An 18,153-nucleotide genomic window follows, 5' to 3' on the forward strand; every position below is an offset into this window, starting at 1 on the left:
CTCGGGGAAAGTAGTCCACGGGATGGACGTTAGGTAACATAAACGCCGAGTCCGCTTCGCCAGGAAGGGCCGTGCGGGACAGGCAAAGGAGCGCATATGGGCCGGCAGGGTCAAACACTACTCGCACCACCAGCAATCAACACCGCAAAACGTACTAGTATTAGAAACCCTTCTTATTCATGATACGAGCTCTTCTACCAACACAATCTAGTATGGCATTTAGGGTGCTTTAATTGGATCACGTGACTTCGTGCAGCGGACTTGTGTCCGGGCGCGTCCTGCAACCTTAAAATTCCTCGAGTCGCACACCCTCCACTGTCGCATCAGCTCAATTGGGTGCGACATCCCCACCACTAGATGAATGCCGTCACTCTTCGTACCCGCCCGCTCCTCGCAGCACCGGACAGCATGTAAGACATACCTGGGCACTCCGGATTCGTATTTTACGACTCACCGCTAACCATACTGCCCACCCTTCCCAGGCTTCGCCCTCTACCGGTCCCTCCTCCGCCAAGGCCTGCGCGTGCCCCTCCCCGATGAACTCTCAACCGCCTCGCCCCTCGGGCCTGCCAACCCAATCCAAACCCTCGTCCGCAACGCCTTCCACCGCAACAAGCGCGACACCTCCCCCCGCCTCGTCGTATCCGCCCTCAAGAACGGCTACCGCTACCTAACCCTCCTCTCCCGCGCCGCCGACCCCACCAGCGCCGAACACGCCGAGGCCCTCACCTTCCTACGCAAGAACCAAGCCCGCGTCGTGTCCCTCAAAGCCAAGGCCGCCGAGGCCGCCGCCACGCGCATCTCCACGGCGCCCATCGAGGGCCACGCGCCGCTCCTCAAGCGCGTGTCGGTCGACGGCGAGCCCCCCGTCTACGAGCCCGCCCTCCCGCCGCGGCCGCTCGAGGCGTTCAAGACGGGCGTGCGCAAGCCGCCGACGCTGGCCGCGACGCTGGGCGTGCCGTTCTTGCGCTTCTGGAAGCCCCAGCCGAGGTTCCTGGAGCGGGTTATTCGCCAGAAGTCGCAGCGCAGGGCGAAGCGGATTGGGAGGATTATAGAGATGCAGGGGGGGGAGGAGATGGAGAGTGCCATTGAGGAGGATCGGTGGGAGGGGTTGGTGGAGAAAATGCTGGCGGAGAAGGAGGGGAGGTCGGTGATGCCGACGCCGAGGGGGGAGAACACGTACAAGCAGTCGTTGTGGGATGCGATCTCGTACCTGTCGTATGTGTCTGAGATGGAGAGGGTGGATCTTCAGGCGCGCGGGGAGGCCATGTGGAAGATTGTGTTGACGGAGCAGGAGATGGCGCTGCAGGAGGAGAAGGACCGGCTCGTGCGGGAGGGGAGGGAGGGCGAGGAGCCGAAGGTCAGGGTGTGGAGGCGGCCGGTGCATAAGAAAGTTCCGAGGATCGATGTGAACGAAGGGAATAAGCCGGTGGAAGAGTTGAAGCTGAGCATCAGGCGGGTGGCGGTGCGCAAAGCAAGCCCGAAGGCTGCTTCTGATGGCAACGCACGAGGGGGGACAAAACCGGTCGAGCCGTGAACGGAGAGTGGGTCGTCAACAAAATCTGACGGCCCAACAGACAATGCATCGTCAACGGAAACTGGGCCCTCAACAGAGCCTGGGCCGCCAACGGGGGCTGAGCCGCCAAAACAGACTTGATGGCGCTACAATGATGAGGTGGTGGTGTAAGACAATTTGAGTAAACAAAACCAACGGATGCGTTGCCTAAGAACAACGGCATCCCTAGACAGAAGGGCAAATGTTCTATCGCTCATTTCGATCGTAGGATGGCCCTCGGGATAGCGGCTGGGCATAAGAAGGGCCGGGGGGGATATGTCAAGAGACAATCCCAATCACCAGACCAATGTATAACAACTGGGAATATTGGATGCTCAGGAGCTTGTTTAACAAGATAGGAATCACACGAACCCCTCTTCCCCCATGACCAACTCTTACTGAACCATCATGCCCTTCCAAAGTTGGGATTCTTCCATGTTGACGACCATCATCTAGCCCAGGGGGCTCTATATCCTGTAATGTGCTCTTATAAATCGTGAAGCGATAGGAACAGGGCAGCACCTCCCTACTCTGAAGTTCTGACACCAACAACCACGCGTTCTACCAGGAGATTAAGTTGCGTAAGACTACCTCAAATCGCTTACCCAAAAGAGATTCATACAAAAGCCATCAGTGGTTACATCACAGAGATGGCATATCCAAAGTCACCACCTCTCCCACCCCACTACTCAAGCGCCCAGCAAGACATTCTTAACCGACTCCCAAAACGCGTCATCAATATCCATTTGTTTGAACCCCGGTGTCCGGCCCAAGCATATCCCCCGCTGGGTGAGTGCTGCAAAAACAACGTTAGTCCAAATCCAAAACGGAAGAACGCACGGAATACATACCCTTCACAAGCCGCATTACATCAACCACCACCCTCTGCCGGTTCGGGTTCTGGATCCCATAGCCTGCCGTCCCCATCATATCCTCTCCCACGAGCCCAAACGGGAGCATATCACCCCCACCCCCCATCGACGACGACCCAGGCATAGTCGTAGCCGGCATAAACGGATTCGTCCCCTGCGAAAACACATCCGCAAGCGCAGGGTCCACCATCCCCGCGCCAACCACCCCCCACGACTGCAACCCACCACCATCTTGTTGCTCACCCAACCCCGACCCACCACTCTCCAAACTACTACTCCCCGTCGACGACGGACTCCCACCCCCACCCCCAGGACCACCCCCAGCAGCAAGCAAATCCACCGTCTCCACGCGCCACCCCGTCTCCCTATACGTCCCCAACTGGCGCACATCCACATCCACGGTCACCACATCCGACCCGGGCGGGATCACCACCCCGCGCTGGTACAGGTACATCTCGGCCTCGTCGCAGTCAAAGTACTCGCCGGCGAACCCGGGGAGCGCCATGCGCATGTCGGCGCGCAGGTCGCGGTCGCGCACGGCGTTGATCTCGGCGGAGAAGGGGCCGGCGCCGAAGCCCGCGGTGGTGGAGGGTTTGAGGACGTCCTGTGTGCCTTGGTTGCCCATGCGGTGTGGGGGTGGGGGTTGTTGGTTTGGTGGTTGTTGTTGTTGGTCGTCTTGTGGGGGGGTGCATGCTGTTGCGGAGGAGGGGTCGTCGAAGTGGGTGCCGGCGCCGCCGAGGTTGAAGAAGGGGAATTGCCAGTTGAAGAGGGATTGTTGGACGTCGCGGGCTAGCATGCGCCGGAGTCGGCGCTGGATGGTGGTGGGGGACTCGAGCTGCAGGCAGAAGCCGAAGACGCGCTTGATGAAGGCCTGTGGGGGGTTTGGCATGGTTAGGAGGACGAGGGCTTGTTCGAGGGAGTAGCGGTGTAGGCGCCGGCCGAAGGTCGTCTCAAAGTCGGCGTAGGTGTGCGGGATGGCGGGGGACTGGAGGAGGGGTGGTGTCGGGAATCCCTCCTCGAAGAAGGACAAGTCCGGGTTGGGTTGGAAGGGGAAGCTTGCGTTTTCGAGGGTCGGGTGGGTGAGGACTTCATAGGCGAAGGTGGGTTTCTCTTGCGGAGGAAGGCTCACGAGAGCTTGCTGTTGCTGGGGGAGGGTGATGGTAGGGGCGAAGTCTGCTTGGGTGGTCGGGTCGTAGGAGAGCATGAACCGGCTGCGAAGGGTCTTGGGGTCCTCCCTTAAGCCGGGTTCCGAAGGGGTTACTGCTGCTGTTCGGGCTGCACTCTTAGAGTTACCCGGGGAGTCGGAGCGAGCCCGGCCACTTTCTAGCTTCCTCTTCTCATGGCTACTCGTGGTGCCATCTGGCTCGTCATCCTTCGCATCATCGTCGCTTGCTTCTCGGGCAAGCGAGAGGAACCTCTCAGTCGTCGCTCGCAGCTGACGGCCGAATTCGGGGAGCTGGTCTAGCACGCCGTTGCTCAGGGCAAAATCATGGAGCTGCATGAACGCGTTGCTCATCTCTTCGTTGGTATCCTTGAGGCCCTGGACCTTTCTCTCCAGCGTCTGGATGGCGTTTTCCTTGCGGTTCCGATAGGCTCGTTGTGCAAGGCGAATTTGCGTCCGCCGCCGCTGCAGTTGTTGTCAGAGCGAGCATCACATAAAATTTCTCGCATCCCGATAGGAACGAGACCGACGATGTCATACGTCTTTAACTATCTAGCAACGGTGTCAAGCTGGAGTCAACTCACGTCGGCGGCTGTCTCGTCCTTGGTGTCCAGACGCGGCCGGCCCCTTGCCCTCTTGGCTTCATCTTCATGTTCCGAGGCGTCGGCGGCTTGCGCCCTTGCCCGTTTCCGTGGGCCATCTTCGGGACCGCGAGATGACGAGGATGCCTGCTTCTTCCGCGTCGCCGCTAATCGTTTCGGAGAGCCAAACGCGGGGCCATCATCATAAACCTCGGCGTTGAGAATAGGGAGGTCACCCTTGGAATACCGCATTGGGCTTGTCTGCTTTGGGCCTTTCTTAAATCTCTAGATCTCCCGCGTTGTAAGTTGTGACCACGACACAACGCTTCGGCCGCGTGGCCACAGGTTCACTCCTTGGCTCGAGGCGAACGACTCTCCCGAATCGCAAAGTGAAAATGGAAGTTGAGGTGTATTCGCAATTAAACGGCTCTTCGATTGAATAAATTATCACTGCTGGGTAGTTGTTGAAGAGCCGGTTTCAAGGTTGCTTTTTTGTCACGGATGTAGAACGACCCGAACTGGTGCGGAGGTTGGTCCGAAGTGCGAGTCTTGGCACTTGGCGATGTCCGGGTCTCGTCCTTGCTGTGTTTCGTCGATCGGTGTTCCGTACAAGAGGAGACGGTCCTTGGGGATCTTGTAAGTCTCACTCGCCCGACAAAAAAACCATGGCATGTGCTGTGAGCTGTTGAAACGGCAACTGTTGAGAACGCAACTTTGCTTACTCATGCATGGGTGCGGGAGAGAAGCTTCGGTGGATGGCCCCACTAACAACACCCAGCATCAAACCATGCGTCCTGGGCTTGCAATTGTTAAAGAAAGATCAACGCCGTTCCATGTTGCTGACATATACATACATTGACATATGGGGCGGGGTTTATCAGCCGAACTAACCGCATCCGCCAGGCTCTCTTTCGACTGCGTTTCTGTCCCCTTCAGGGGTTTGGATTTCCCATCCAAGGCCATGCATCATCCATGATCTCGAAACAACTCATCGCCATAGCTTGACTCGAAATGCCATTCCAGCCCCCTCCGCGTTTTTTGGTCGCGCAGCTCCTCTGCCAGTTCCACCTCACACTGGGCCCAGACCACGAGCTAGGAATACCCCATCGCCCGCAGTAGCGTTGAAGCTTGCGCGTAAGAACTAGGGGCACCCAGGCAGTGTGCTCTGGTGGGAGAAGCGCGAATAGTCGTGCGTCAGTTCTACACTATTCACCCCCGACAGCGACGAGAATTACCATGGGGGCTTTGAAGCCTTGTCCGGCCATGGTGAGTCCCATCGCACGCTTGATGCTTTGACAACTCAAAAAAACCATGATGGAACTGGATTGCTCGACCAGCAGGGAAGGAAGAGTTTCTCTGAGTGGCCTCCATGAAACAAGCATTGGCCAATGGACCCTTGGCGATCTTCATTGGCTCCGCATCCCCGCTTTCCTGCCGGAGCTAAGCCGCGCAGCAGGGCTGTGCTTCGGCATGCACATTGCGCTCCCTCCCACCGCCCAGATTTCCCGAGTCAAGAAAAGTGATCATTCAAGGATTCTTGTCTTCTATCCGGACTCGCTCCGTGTTGTACACTAAATACCGGTTGTGTTTCATCTTTTCTTTTTCGGCGCTGTCTCATGGCGAATGCTTAATCACACAAGTGTTCCACTTCTCCACGTCCGTCGACGAGGTAACCCCAGCAGTTCGTCGCTTCTCCAAACTCGCGTCGGCTCTTCTCCCCACGGGGACCCGCATCGGCCCGGCATGAGCGAGCTCGGTGATGGAGGATGGCGAACGGTGATGCCGACGTCCCACGCCGGTATGAAACGCCTGCCCCATTCGCAACTAGAGGAGTGCGAGCGCAAGATTCTGGAAGACTGGGAAGCGTCGCGGCACCACTGGTCTGGCATGTAAGCTCAACCCATCCGTACTCCCAGGCTCTCTCTGGAAATTGTTTGGCTGACACTTGATCAGAGGAAAGCACCTTCCCCTCGATGACTTCACCGAAGCGAGAAAGCTCCACGACCGGCTCAAGGTCGCCTGCGACACACCACTCGGCTCCGGGAGTTTTGGCGTCGTGCAGAAAGTTCAGTTTCACTGCAACAACCGATCAATATGTCTGGCGCGGAAGCAGGTCCGGCCGCCATACCGGAGGTATCCGATGTGCTTGTTGCGGGAAGAAGCCAACGTTATGGAGAGACTAGACCATGACCATATCGTGAAACTCGTCGGGACGTACTGCATTCAGACAAACCTCTACCTCCTCCTGTGGCCAGTTGCTGTTTGCAACCTCGACATCCTGCTCAACGACATCGATTCCCTCCGAACGAACGACGGCGATCGCGACGACATCATCAACCGACTGCATGCCCTAGGCCTCGGCGACTTGACCGCCATCGAACCCCCCCGCTCAACGGTCCGGACCGCTGCCAAGAGCGATAACTGTCCGCTTGAGTACCTCCGCCGAATCATGGGGTGCATCACCCGGGCCGTTGCATATTGTCACGGGTCCAATATACGCCATCTCGATCTTAAACCCTCCAACATTCTTCTTAACCCGGGCCGCGTCTACCTCGCCGACTTTGGCATTGCAAAGGACGTCCATGACCGGGAAAACACCATGACCAGGGGCCTCCAAGGAACCCCGAAGTGGAGGGCCCCAGAGCTACACCAGAGCAAGACTGACTGGTCCATGAAGGCGGCCGATGTCTACTCCCTGGGGTTAATACTACTCAACATTTTCACCGTGATATACAACGCGCCCTTGGACGAGTTCGACGCCCTGCTCGGAGATGTGTCCGTGGATGGCAGGGCCGAAAAATTGGAAAGGTTCCTTCCCAAGCTTGAGGGTTTAGCCTTGGCGTCGCAGGAGGTGGATGATGCCAACGCCCCGACATTTGGCCCCAAACACATTGTCGATTTAGCTTCGAGGATGGTATCAAAAGAGCCAGGCTCGAGGCCGGTTATCTTCCAAGTTGACTCCGAACTTGTCGAACTTGGCGGGCTGGACCAAGTTTACCACTTCCAATGCTGCAAGCGAAGCAGCCGATTCTTAACGGAACGCATAAACACCAAACTCAAAGTCGTTGCTGAGGAGCGCGACCGCCTGCGGGTAGAACACGAGCAAATGGCTAAGCGCCTCCAGGTCCTAGAAGCTCGGGATGAGACGTACGAGCGTCGCTTGGAAAACGAACGCAGAACGCATGCTGAGAACATCACCAAACTACAAGCCCAACTCGACAAGGAGCGGGCCGGGCGGAAAATGGCCGATGAGCTCCTCACCGAAATGCAGCAGAACCGGAAACAGCGCCGCCCTGTTGGTCCCTACCCATCTGCCAACCTTCCCCCGTCCAACCTGCCCAGCCCAGGCGGCCTGATGATGCGAACGCACCCAAAATCAAATCTCCAACCTGCTGCAGCTCCCCGGCAACAGCCACCGGCGACTCAGATCCAACAACCGAGTCCCGCCCCATCAGTAATCGGAGACAGCCCCCGGCTTAGCTACTCTCAATGCGTCAAGGGCAGCACTACCTCCAAGGCGTCCGCTCTGGCTGCACCGCTCCGGCGGGACTCTCTCATCCCGTCGCCATCACCATCCCCAGGACCCATCTCCGCTAGTATCCCCAGTCCCGAACTCGCCGGCTTCACGCTCCGATCCCGCAAATCCGGTTCACGGCTACCCCTCGCCGTCAACCCCGCGACGCCCATCCGGACTGGCACACCCATCACTCACCAGGATTTATCGTCGACGGACAGCACTCAGTATAGCATGAGCGACTCCGTCTTCAGCCGCCTCAGTCTTTCCAAGGTCTCGGTGGCGGGGACCAGCGTCTCCGGGACACCGCCGACGACCCGCAGCCCGGCCGTGGCCAACATGCGGAGAGAAGAGAGCCCGACCGCGGTGCCAAAGAGCCCCCGCTACGGAGAACCGGGTCCAGAAACGCCTCCCTCGCCCGACGTCCCTCACGGCCTGGGCCTCGGGTTGACCGACCGGGAGCGGAGAGAAAGTATCGTCAGCGGAACTGGCGACGGCGAGAGCATTCGGGACACAGCGAGCGTGACCAGCTCGGCGGCTTTTCCCCCGTCGGGGATGCTGAGCCCCGTTCTGAGTGGGTCTGCGCTGTCGTCGCCGAGGGCGGCGTATGCTTCGGCTGACACCGCGCGACGAGACGTACCGTCGTTGCCGACGGCCCAGAGTTGGGCGGATGTTGCGCGGCGGCAGAGGAAGGGCTGAAGGGCGGGGTTTGATGAGTGGATGGGTAGAGGCTTAACAACGATGACCTCTTCCTCGAGTCACACGCGCTACACCTGCCTTTTCCGAACCTTCGGGGAGCGAGTGGCATGCAATCACCATATGTGGTGATGCCTACGCTATTGGCCCGCACGACCACGCCGAAGCAGGCTGCTGCAACGCCAAAGGCAGGCATGGAGCTCACCGAACTAGTGGGAACGAGCCCAGAGGAACCGTGGTATTCTGCGAGATCTTGGTAGGCAAGACTCTTCCAGAAAGGCCCATGAATACAAAGGGATCAAACATCACGCCAGGCGACCAGTAATGGAGACGCCGCATCATCAAGGAGACGCACAGGCACAAACCAAATTGAAGCAGTACGCACCATCACTTAGAGGCCATCCATCTCTTTACCGGGAATTGAAGATGGCGAGAAAGGCCAGGAGCCGTGTGGGAAAAAGTGACGACGTTTGGAGAACGATACAGGACTTTAAACAAAGCAAAACATAGAATCAAGCAATAGCAAGCTGAAGATCATTAACGTTGTTCCGAGCCCAAAAATATGACATTGCACAAAGCCACATGGGTATGGGATGCTGTGTCACTCATCCTTGCCTTGAGAGCCCATCCCCAGACATTCTGCTGATCACCAAAAATCATAAATCAGGTCCTCGACATTGAATCCAATCCACGACAGATAAAACTCCCTATTATTCCCATACACGGCTCAACATCTGGGGGTCGTCTATCTATGCACTCTTCCTTCGTGCAAAGAACGACAGCCCTTGTTCGCATCTTCGCATATTCACATCCACAATGGCTCCTGGCGATCTCCCCCCCAATGAACTACAGTGCTCTCACGTCCCAGATGGCAGCCGCAATTACCTCGACCTAGACGACTCCCTCACTGTTCCCCCGGGTTCTAAACTAACCCCCGAGGACGACCCGATTCCGCTCGAAAAGCTACAACCATGGATCGACATGATGCGTGAGCTGCTTCTCGAATCCCACCTCTCTCGGGACACCATCACAAAGCTTATGCACATGTACGTGCCCAAGAAGCACCACCACGCCATCAAGCCTATCGGGCCAACTAAGCGGCGAACCTTCCGCTATTTCTCCAAACTGCCCACGAAGGTCAGATTCACCATCTGGAGGATGGCCGCGGCACGACCCCCCAAAGTCCTATTCTGGCAGTATGACTACGACGAGGGTGGCCCACCACTAAACTCCCCAGCCGAGGGCCCGTTGGCCGCTATGGCCTGCAGGGAGGCCTGGAACGTGATCCAGCATATGGGACTCTACTTCGATATGCGGGGCGTAGATCCCGACGCCTCGAGCGAGCGAGTCCGGCCGGTCCGGTTCGCGCATCACGACCTCGTCTTTACCCCTTACGGGGTGAGCACCAAGCCTTGCGACTCCGAACCCGAATTCCGCGCCCACGACTTGCTGCGCTCCCGAAAGGCGCTCGCCGTGGATTATGATGATTTCGTCATACGCGTGGTCGGGGGTTATCACTCGCCGCGCTACAATTTTCTGGCCGAAACGAAGCAGCTGGAGACGCTGGTTTGCATCATCGCCGCCCCCGAAGTCTGCATCTGGACAGAGGACGACAACGAGGATGCCAGCCCGGGGTTGACGGAGCAGCAGCTCCAGAGAACCAAGATTTGCCAAAAGATTGTCCTGCTCCAGGACTTGGAGGAGGTGAGGAAAGTGGACGTGCTCTGGCGAAACGTCAAGCCCGAGTGGCGTTGGCTTTCGCGGCCCAGCTGCGACCACCTGCGTGTGAACGCGGCCGCGTACGCTCCCAAGCTCCAGTCCCGCTGTTACAACTGCGCCGTGCGGCACTGGAAAGAGACATGCGTGCCTCAACTCCGCCGGACCTGGGTGCGCGCGCTCTACACAGAGGGCTTCGACAGAATCTGCGACGAGGGAATCCACGAAGAAGACCCCCCGGAGGAGAACATCTACCCACACGGGTTGACGGGCGAGCCCAACCCAAACCACCCTTGGGTAAGGGAGGCTCTCGCGCGCATGCCCAAGTTTAGGCCGGCGATGTTGTTGATGTTTAAGAAGCGCGCTCCGCGATATGACGAAATGGGTCGCTGTATCAACCGCACGAATCGGAAAGGATACTAGCTCGCCGTTACGACTGACGACGCCTATATTTCCTAGATAAAGACCCATATTCTTCAAATGTTAATAACACTGTTACTTCCCCCTCCATCTCATAAACCACAACAGTGGTCCCAGATGCAGTCCCAGTGTGATTCCCTCAGTGATTCTCGCACCTCCCCCAGTGACTCAAAGGATGTCGTTGAAAGGACACAACCAACATGGTCTCATCTATGCCGTTTCTCCATGCTTCTGGCCCCGTCTTACTGACACAGACGACGCAAAAGCACACGACAGCGCCCTCCGACTATGCCTGGAGGAACTCCAGGTTCCTTAGGGCGAAAATGCCATGGCCTGCTCTAAGCACGGACCAGTTTTTTCTCCACTAAAACAACCCTGAAAAACGGTGTCATTTCTAACCTGTACTGTCGACTTCTCACTGTAGAATTTTGGCTTTTTCTCCTTTTCGACTTCTCTCTCGAGCATCTCGACGTCTGGCGTCATCTGCATTCTGCTTCATCGAATTAGCATCTCGCGGTTGGACTTGGCGGTGGAGGTGCACGGACCGTTGTTGCTTTGATCTGGCCAATCAGATCGCCAGAAAAAAGCCGCTTACCCCCACATTGGCATCAGGGCCCCTGTGACTCGCTGCTTCACTCGTGCCTTTGTGTGCCTCCGTCGCGCAATCCTCGACAATCACGAACCAAGATATCAAGTTTCTGTCAAAAAGTGGCGAAAATGAGGTTTTAGGGTCGACATCTATTATGGGTTGACTATTACTACTAGAGCGACGTACCCGCATCTTCGTCAGCTGCTTCAGTGGCCTGCGCTAATTCGGCCATGGCGTCCCATTCCTGGAACCACGGTTCGTGCCTGTGGTCCTGCTCGAACCGCCGTCTGGTTTCCTCGCCCTGTCGTTCCAGCTTGAGGATTGCCGCCTTCATGTCTTTATCAAGCACGTTCTTCGGCTCGATAAAGTCACCGCGCGCCGGCTTCCGGAACAGATGCAGCCCGTCCCAGCTCTGCGCCCTCGACAGCTGCACATACAGGCTCATGAAGCTAGGTCGAGTCGCCGTGCCGCCAAAGTGGACGCCTTTGAGGTTGACGAGGACGTCCGAGAATTGTTTTCCCTGGCTCTTCTGATCTGTCATGGCGAAGGCCGGCGTACAAAGAGGTCCTGTTCTATGGGTAACCCGCCGAAAACCCGGCTTGCCCCTCCATCTGCCTTCCTTCCCCCGCATTTGGCTCGGGATGGCGACCGTCTTGCTCTTGATCAAGATGGTGCCGTTAGGGAGCCCGGGGATGGCGAGGTCCGCGCTATCGTCTGACTGAAGGAGGACGGCCACCGGCGGTCCAAGATGAAGAGTCACGTCACTGGCGAGGGCAATGGTGCCGGCAGCAAGGTCGGGAAAGATGTCGACGGCCTTGAAAGGTGCGCCGTTGACCACCTTTAGCCCGACAAACTGGTTCCGAGTCACCACCACCGGCATCCCTTGAGCGTAGAAGAACAGGCCCGGGGTTGGCAGCTGGGAATCGTCTCCGTAGCGAAGCACGCGGCACAGCTCTTCCACACTTAGTCGCTTCCCCGAATCGGTGTCATGCTTGGCCACAAAGATGGAGATGTGTCTGCCGTGGGCACGAGCCCACTGGACAACGGCGGCCATGTTCAGGTCCCACCGGTCTTGGTTCAGAGGCGTAATGGCTCTCAAACCATCTACGAAGGAGGACTTGCACGACGGTGTATAGACGCGGTGGCATAGCCGCTGGAAGTCTAGCTCGGTCTGCTCGCCATTGCGCAGGCGCCGAAGGAAGCCCCGCAGCTTTGGACAGCCGGCTGCGCGGACCTGTTCGCGGAGGATGACAACGGTGGTGAACTGGAGGAACAGCTTATGTGCAGCTAGGTGCCTTGCAGCGCTCTCTGGTCTCTGTCCGCCGCGGTCCCTAGGCATTGGCAAGAGGAGGCTGGTCTGCAGAACGGGGTCGAACTGGAAGAAGTCGCCGAAGAACAGGACCATTGGGATCCCACCAAACGGGCGATGCTGGTCGTCCCTGTACTGCCGCAGACGGCTGTCTACCGCCGCGAGCGTGAGCCCGCCCACCTGGCTGATCTCATCGACGATCAACATGACCATATTTTTCCAACGCAGCTTTTCTTCTTCCGATATGTTCCTTGCAACCTCGTTCTTGCCCTCGAATCCAATGTTGGTCGCCGAGTGCAGCGTCACCCCGCCGATCAGCGCGGCCGCGTTGCCGCTGGCGCCCGTCAGGAGCAGTGTATGGAGACCGTCCTTCAGCCGGAACATGTCGTGGATTGCGTGGATGACGCGAGACTTCCCCGTGCCGCCCTCGCCGCCAACGTACTGGAAGTGCTGCCGGCCCCCCTCTTCCTGCAGCCGCGTGCCGCGGTCGTCAAGGAACGCTGCTGGTAGTAATACCGCCAGCGACTGGAGCTTGTTCAGGGTCCAGTGCCTCGTAAGACCCAAGGCGACATCGACATACGTTGCGTAACGACCGAGCTCGAGCTGCATCTGTCCGCCCGGACCGACTTCGTCCGCTAGTCGCTCGCCTCTGTGAGTGTGCCGCTGTGAGCTCCGATGAGACCCATCGTCATGCGCAGAAGACGGATTCGTTTGCCTGCCCCGGATAGTTGCTGTTACGCTACTGTCCTTTTTCTTTTGGACCTTCAATATCGCGTCAATCTCCTCGCGGCTGGGAAGTCCAATGCCACGGAAAGGCGAATCTTGGAAGTCCTGCAGCATGGTATAGAAATGGCGACCGCGCTCGGCGGCAGTGCTGTCGTCCTGGCTTGGGTCAACTGCTCTCGCTTCTTCGTCCAAGCGCCTCAGGGCCGAAGTCGCCGCCACATCCCTGATCTCGCTACCTCGGACCGCGGACAAGACATCCAGGAAGGCTTCGTAATGCTCCTGAGGATTGATGCTCTCGACGTTCGCCCCGACGCCGTCATCGTCCCCCACCCGGTCGCCAAAGTCAAACTCGTCCATGACGTCCTCGGATTCCTGTTCCAGGCCTTGGAGCTTTCGATCAGCACGGGCATCGTCCGCCGAGACGCGAAGCAAAGCGATATTTCGAACATGCGAACGTATTCGAGCGCCCAGCTGCCCCTCAAGCGACCGCCAAAGTCCTGGTATATCGTCCGCTAGCTCGCCCTGAAATTTTTCCCATGGAACAAAAAGGGCAAGATGCAACACTGCGTTTCTATACGTAGAGGGTGTAAACTCTCTTGCTCCACATACCAGCGCCGTGATACCTACCTCTTCACCAAATTCTCATCCTGTTCGTCGAACTCATCCGTTAGACGACCGTCAAGGATGGGTACTGCCGTCTTATGGGGCATTCGGAGACATTGGACCCAGCCTTCACAGATTGTCGCCGCCGGCGGGAAACGAATTGACATTGAGCTTGGGCCTCTGCGATGGTGGCGTTCCTTTTTCAGAACCACAAAGGACACGTAGTCGTAGAAACAAAGATGTGCGAGGATTGGGCCGCGGTGCTTGTACGCTTCCAGGTAAGGAAGCTTGAAGCCGTTTGCTTGGAAGTAAACATTGTCTGGGTGCGGCTCTTGGCCAAGCATCGACAACGCTTCTCGCAGACCGGCCCATTGTCTAGCGCAGGCCCAGTACAAGGAATTGAGATGTATCCAGGTCCAGTCAGACACGTTGGTGAAGTCTGTCTCAAAGCCGAGCAGATAACCAAGGACCTCGGGCTGTGAGAGCTCTCTGCTCGTGTGGATTCGATTTGCGACTCGTAAGAAGAACGATCTAGTGGCCTCTTTCATCGCCGACCACGCACCGGGGTCGTCTGGCTCTCCTTGCTGCTGCCGCGCCGTATCCAGCAACTCCTCCGCATAGGCTAGCCGCTTCCACATCGGAGCGTTGAGCTTCGTGGCGTAGTTACAGATGTAGTAGACGAGCGCCAGCCCCTTCTTCCGCGTAAGGATTGGTGATATGTCAATGTTGTGCCGAAGACCCACGGCCATACTCTGGTTGTACTGATTGACCATCTGATGGTCCCTCTTAACCTCGAGCAGGCCGTCCTCCGTAAAGCTGGTCTCTGGCACTAGTTTCCACGGAGCCCGGAACCGACACAATTGCGCTTTGCGCTTCTCCGCGCCCGACCTGAGAACTTCCTTGAACGAGTATTTCACACATGTAGCGGTGTGGTGATGGACCTGACAGCGAGACGCCACGAAGTTGGCTTCACGCTCAAACTCCCTTGAGAACCACTCCGCATCGTGCATCAACTGGGGCTGTACTATAGTGGTCTTCCTACCACTCTCGGTTGCCTCTTTTGCCAGGGTCTCGTCCAGGGTCGCGGTGAATACGTCATCCACGAAGCCCTTCACTTTGGACCGGTATTCCCCCTCGTCGGGATTGGCCATATCGCGGACGAGATTCGCCAGATCCAGGTTCCCGTCCAGCCACAGCAGGCCATGCAGGTGAAGGGCCCCGCGGTCGTTCGTCTCTATCGTGGCGTAATAGTGACTCACGTTCCCATAGATGGATGGCCGTCCGACACGGACGTAGTGCTCAAAGAAGAAGGAGATCTTACGGAAAAAGAACAACGTCGAGCTGAGAGGATCGTGAACTGACAGCGTCCTCTCCTGCAGCGTCGTGGACAGTGTGCTGAGAAAGGCTCTAGCGGCCTCGCCATCTCGCCCCCTGTGCGCCGCGAGCTTCAGCTTTACGGGGTTGCTGATGCCGTTTGGATTCAGCGTAAACCAGATCGCTGTGAGGCCAAAGGCCACGATCATGGACCGGATTTTCTTGCGCATCGCCATTCGGCTCTCGTTGGATAGTGGGTGCCGCCCACCGTACAGAGAGAGCTCCTTCATGAGCGCCAGAACGTCCTCATCTGTCGTCTTTCCCGTCTCGGACATCTCCTTTTGCGCGCTTCGCAACCGCTCCGGCGTCAGCCTCCGATGGATGCCCTCTATGCGTCGAAATGCGGATCGCTGGAAGCGCCCGTTGGCAATCCACCGGTTCCGGGACCTTGCAAGAACATTGAATATGAGAAAACCAAACACGGGGTGCTGGGCAAAATGCCCACCGTGGCGCTGCAGGAAAACTTTGGCCCATGTTTCCAACGTCATATCTCGCAACAGCGGATTCGCTGAGCCTCCCTCTTCGTTACGGTCCGCTACCCGTGGTCCCCCACGCCCAAATGGGAAGCAACAAGGGAACGTCTTGGGAAAATAATCGGGTGAGAAGGCGTCAGCGAACTCACTACCGCGCGACACCCGAACGAACGGCCGTTCCGAGGAACCATGAACCTGCATGGACGGTGCGTCGCCGGCCCTAGCCTCATGGCGGTCGTCAGACTCGCGCTCTGCTTGTAGCGCCAGACTGATGAATTCTAGCTTTTCCTGCTCTGCGAAAGCGGCCTGGTCGTCAATCGAAAACATGGCCGAAGTGCGTAGCTCAAACACCCGCTCCTCCATTTCTTCAGCCATCACCTCCTCCGAACTGGCGGTGGGTGCGCTGGGCGTTGGCTCGGCCGGAACAGGACTGCGCTTAGATCTATCTGCTAATTCCGTCGCAATATCCTCAACGGTCGGTGGCTCGACCGGGAGATCCTGTCCTCGATCGGTCGGCGGCACGATCTGCGCTGTCCGGATGCTCTCCTCTGCAGTCTCTTGCTCTCTCACCATCCGTTGGTACGCCAAAGACGGCACCTGGCTGCCGCCCTCAAAGAACCAACTATCCATCTCTTTCTCGTTAATCACAATGTCCGCGTAAAGAGGATTATTCAGCCGCAACCACTGCAATGCCGTGCGAAGAGCACTCGGTCGGACGGTCAGCAGCTTGCTCACATCCAGTGGCTTTGGCCGCTCTAGACCGGTCCAAATTACATGCACCTGGTCCAAGGCTGATACGAGTGGATGCGGTAAGATGTTGACCGCCAAAGACTCCACGTCGTTGGGGAAGACCGAGATATGGCCCACGACGTGTTTCCGATACGTCGAGCCTGTCTTCTGGCCACGTTGCACGTTGAACTTGGTAATGAACCCGTAAGCCGCATTGAGTGAGATGAGCTTTTCCTCCAAAGGACTGAGGTCTCGCAATTCCGTTGGGTATCGATGCTCGCAGCCGGTACCCATCGTGCTACCCATACATGACTCCGGGACCCGACGTCGGTCGAAAGCGGCTCGACAGGTAAAGCAGACCGGCACGACATTCTCGCCATCTTCCTCCGGAAAACACCTCTTACACGCCAGAAGACTCGTCATGACTGGCTGGATCTCCACAGGGATCGCCTCTTTCCAGTTGACATGGTCAAGGTCCCGTGGCTTCTTCTTCATATAGCAGACGGAGCACGTTGCTATTTCCATGGTGCTCTCGTCATGAAACGCTTTCAAGAACGACTGCACGGTGTCGACTTTACGTTCTGATGGAATAGGGTTGCACCAGTCACGGCGAACTGAGGCTGCCTGTTTCTCTTGGAAGGACTGCTCCGCTGCCTGGACCAGTCGGTCTAGTGCTTCCCTTTGCTGCGCAATCATCTCCGCAGATTCCAGGCCAGTATCCTCTGCCTGCCCAGCCCTTCTGTCCGTGGATGACCCCTCTTGCCGTGGCCGACGTCGTCTCCTGATCATACGTTGTCAGTAACTCCAGCAGACTTAACGTATAAAAGAACACTGTCCCGTACTCTGGGGTTAACGAATCTGCTTCCTGCCTCGCCCTTCGAGCCCTTTGGCGAACCTGGCCCGAATGCTCTTCGAGCTCTTTTTGGCGTCGCGCCTCCTCCTCGCCAGCACGCCGGCGTCTCTCCAGCCACTGTCTCATTTCTTCGGCTACCGGATGCCGTGCTCGTTCCTCTTCCAGCCGTCGTCTTTTCTCCTCTTCCCGGAGACGCCGATGTTCTTCTTGACGCAGACACCTCTCCTCGTGTTGACGGCGGCGGTATTCTTCCTGCTGCCGCATCGTCTCCGTCTGCTGACGGTGGCGCTCCTCCTCGTCCATCGATCTGATCGTCTCTCGCCGCTGCCGGGTGATCTCTAGCTCGCGTTGCCTCGTCGCCTCCCGCTTGCGTTGCCTCGTCGCCTCCCGCTTGCGCTGCCTCGTCACCTCCCGCTCATGCCGCCTTTGCTCGGCCAACCGCAGTCGCGAGGCTTGCCGTATGGCCCAGCTCTCCTCGTCTTGTGGTTCTGTCACCATCACCGGGTGTTGAAACTGACCCACTGCTGGCGGCTGGAACGGCTCGACACGAAGGTCTGAGGGAATCCTTTCATGTCCCACGCAACCTGTTTTCTGTGGTTCCCTCCGTGAAGGAGAAGATAGGGGAGAACGACCGTCATACGAATGAGCCATCCCAGAAACAAACAAGGAATTCCGTTGAAATATATCGTTATATAGCACCAAACACTCTGCGAAACTCTGTGTCGACGGCTCTAATCGTGAGCCACTTCTCTCGACAATAGAAAAATCGCTATCTAAAAACGTGCCCGAGTAGACTTGGAGCCTTACAACAGGGGACCACGGCGGACAACCCTCCTCCAGCTGTACCTCGACCAGAACCAGATCCAACCTTCCAAATCACTTCCAGACCCAACGTCATTCTCTGTCGCTCATCATGAAAAAGAAACATACGACAGAGCGTTCCATGCTCACACTCAATATCAAACCAATAAGGTTACTCAA

General features: G+C 57.5%; 4 protein-coding genes across 4 annotated transcripts; 3 read left to right on the forward strand and 1 right to left on the reverse strand.

Moving 5' to 3' along the window:
- Nucleotides 1-273: 273 nt before the first annotated feature.
- F5144DRAFT_91758 (uncharacterized protein) lies at nucleotides 274-1,951 on the forward strand. Its single transcript, XM_066793560.1, has 2 exons — nucleotides 274-410; nucleotides 483-1,951. Exons 1-2 carry the CDS (start codon nucleotides 362-364, stop codon nucleotides 1,535-1,537), a joined length of 1,104 nt encoding a protein of 367 aa, XP_066645939.1. The 5' UTR covers nucleotides 274-361; the 3' UTR covers nucleotides 1,538-1,951.
- Nucleotides 1,952-2,244: 293 nt separating this feature from the next.
- Nucleotides 2,245-4,422, reverse strand: F5144DRAFT_589870 (uncharacterized protein; the record flags this gene model as incomplete). Its single annotated transcript, XM_066790098.1, has 3 exons — nucleotides 2,245-2,351; nucleotides 2,407-3,988; nucleotides 4,174-4,422. The coding sequence occupies 3 exons, from the start codon at nucleotides 4,420-4,422 to the stop codon at nucleotides 2,245-2,247; spliced, it is 1,938 nt and encodes a 645-aa protein (XP_066645940.1).
- Nucleotides 4,423-5,913: 1,491 nt separating this feature from the next.
- F5144DRAFT_544580 (kinase-like domain-containing protein) lies at nucleotides 5,914-8,383 on the forward strand (the record flags this gene model as incomplete). The annotated part of the gene is made up of 2 exons (XM_066787304.1): nucleotides 5,914-6,059; nucleotides 6,124-8,383. 2 exons carry the CDS (start codon nucleotides 5,914-5,916, stop codon nucleotides 8,381-8,383), a joined length of 2,406 nt encoding a protein of 801 aa, XP_066645941.1.
- A 613-nt stretch (nucleotides 8,384-8,996) lies between these two features.
- Nucleotides 8,997-10,870, forward strand: F5144DRAFT_91805 (uncharacterized protein). The gene has a single exon (XM_066793561.1). The coding sequence runs from the start codon at nucleotides 9,197-9,199 to the stop codon at nucleotides 10,517-10,519; it is 1,323 nt and encodes a 440-aa protein (XP_066645942.1). The 5' UTR covers nucleotides 8,997-9,196; the 3' UTR covers nucleotides 10,520-10,870.
- The last annotated feature ends 7,283 nt before the right edge of the window (nucleotides 10,871-18,153 follow it).

This window comes from Chaetomium tenue (genome assembly GCF_020726465.1).
Source record: "Chaetomium tenue strain MPI-SDFR-AT-0079 chromosome Unknown F5144scaffold_2, whole genome shotgun sequence".
NCBI lineage: Eukaryota > Fungi > Ascomycota > Sordariomycetes > Sordariales > Chaetomiaceae > Chaetomium > Chaetomium tenue.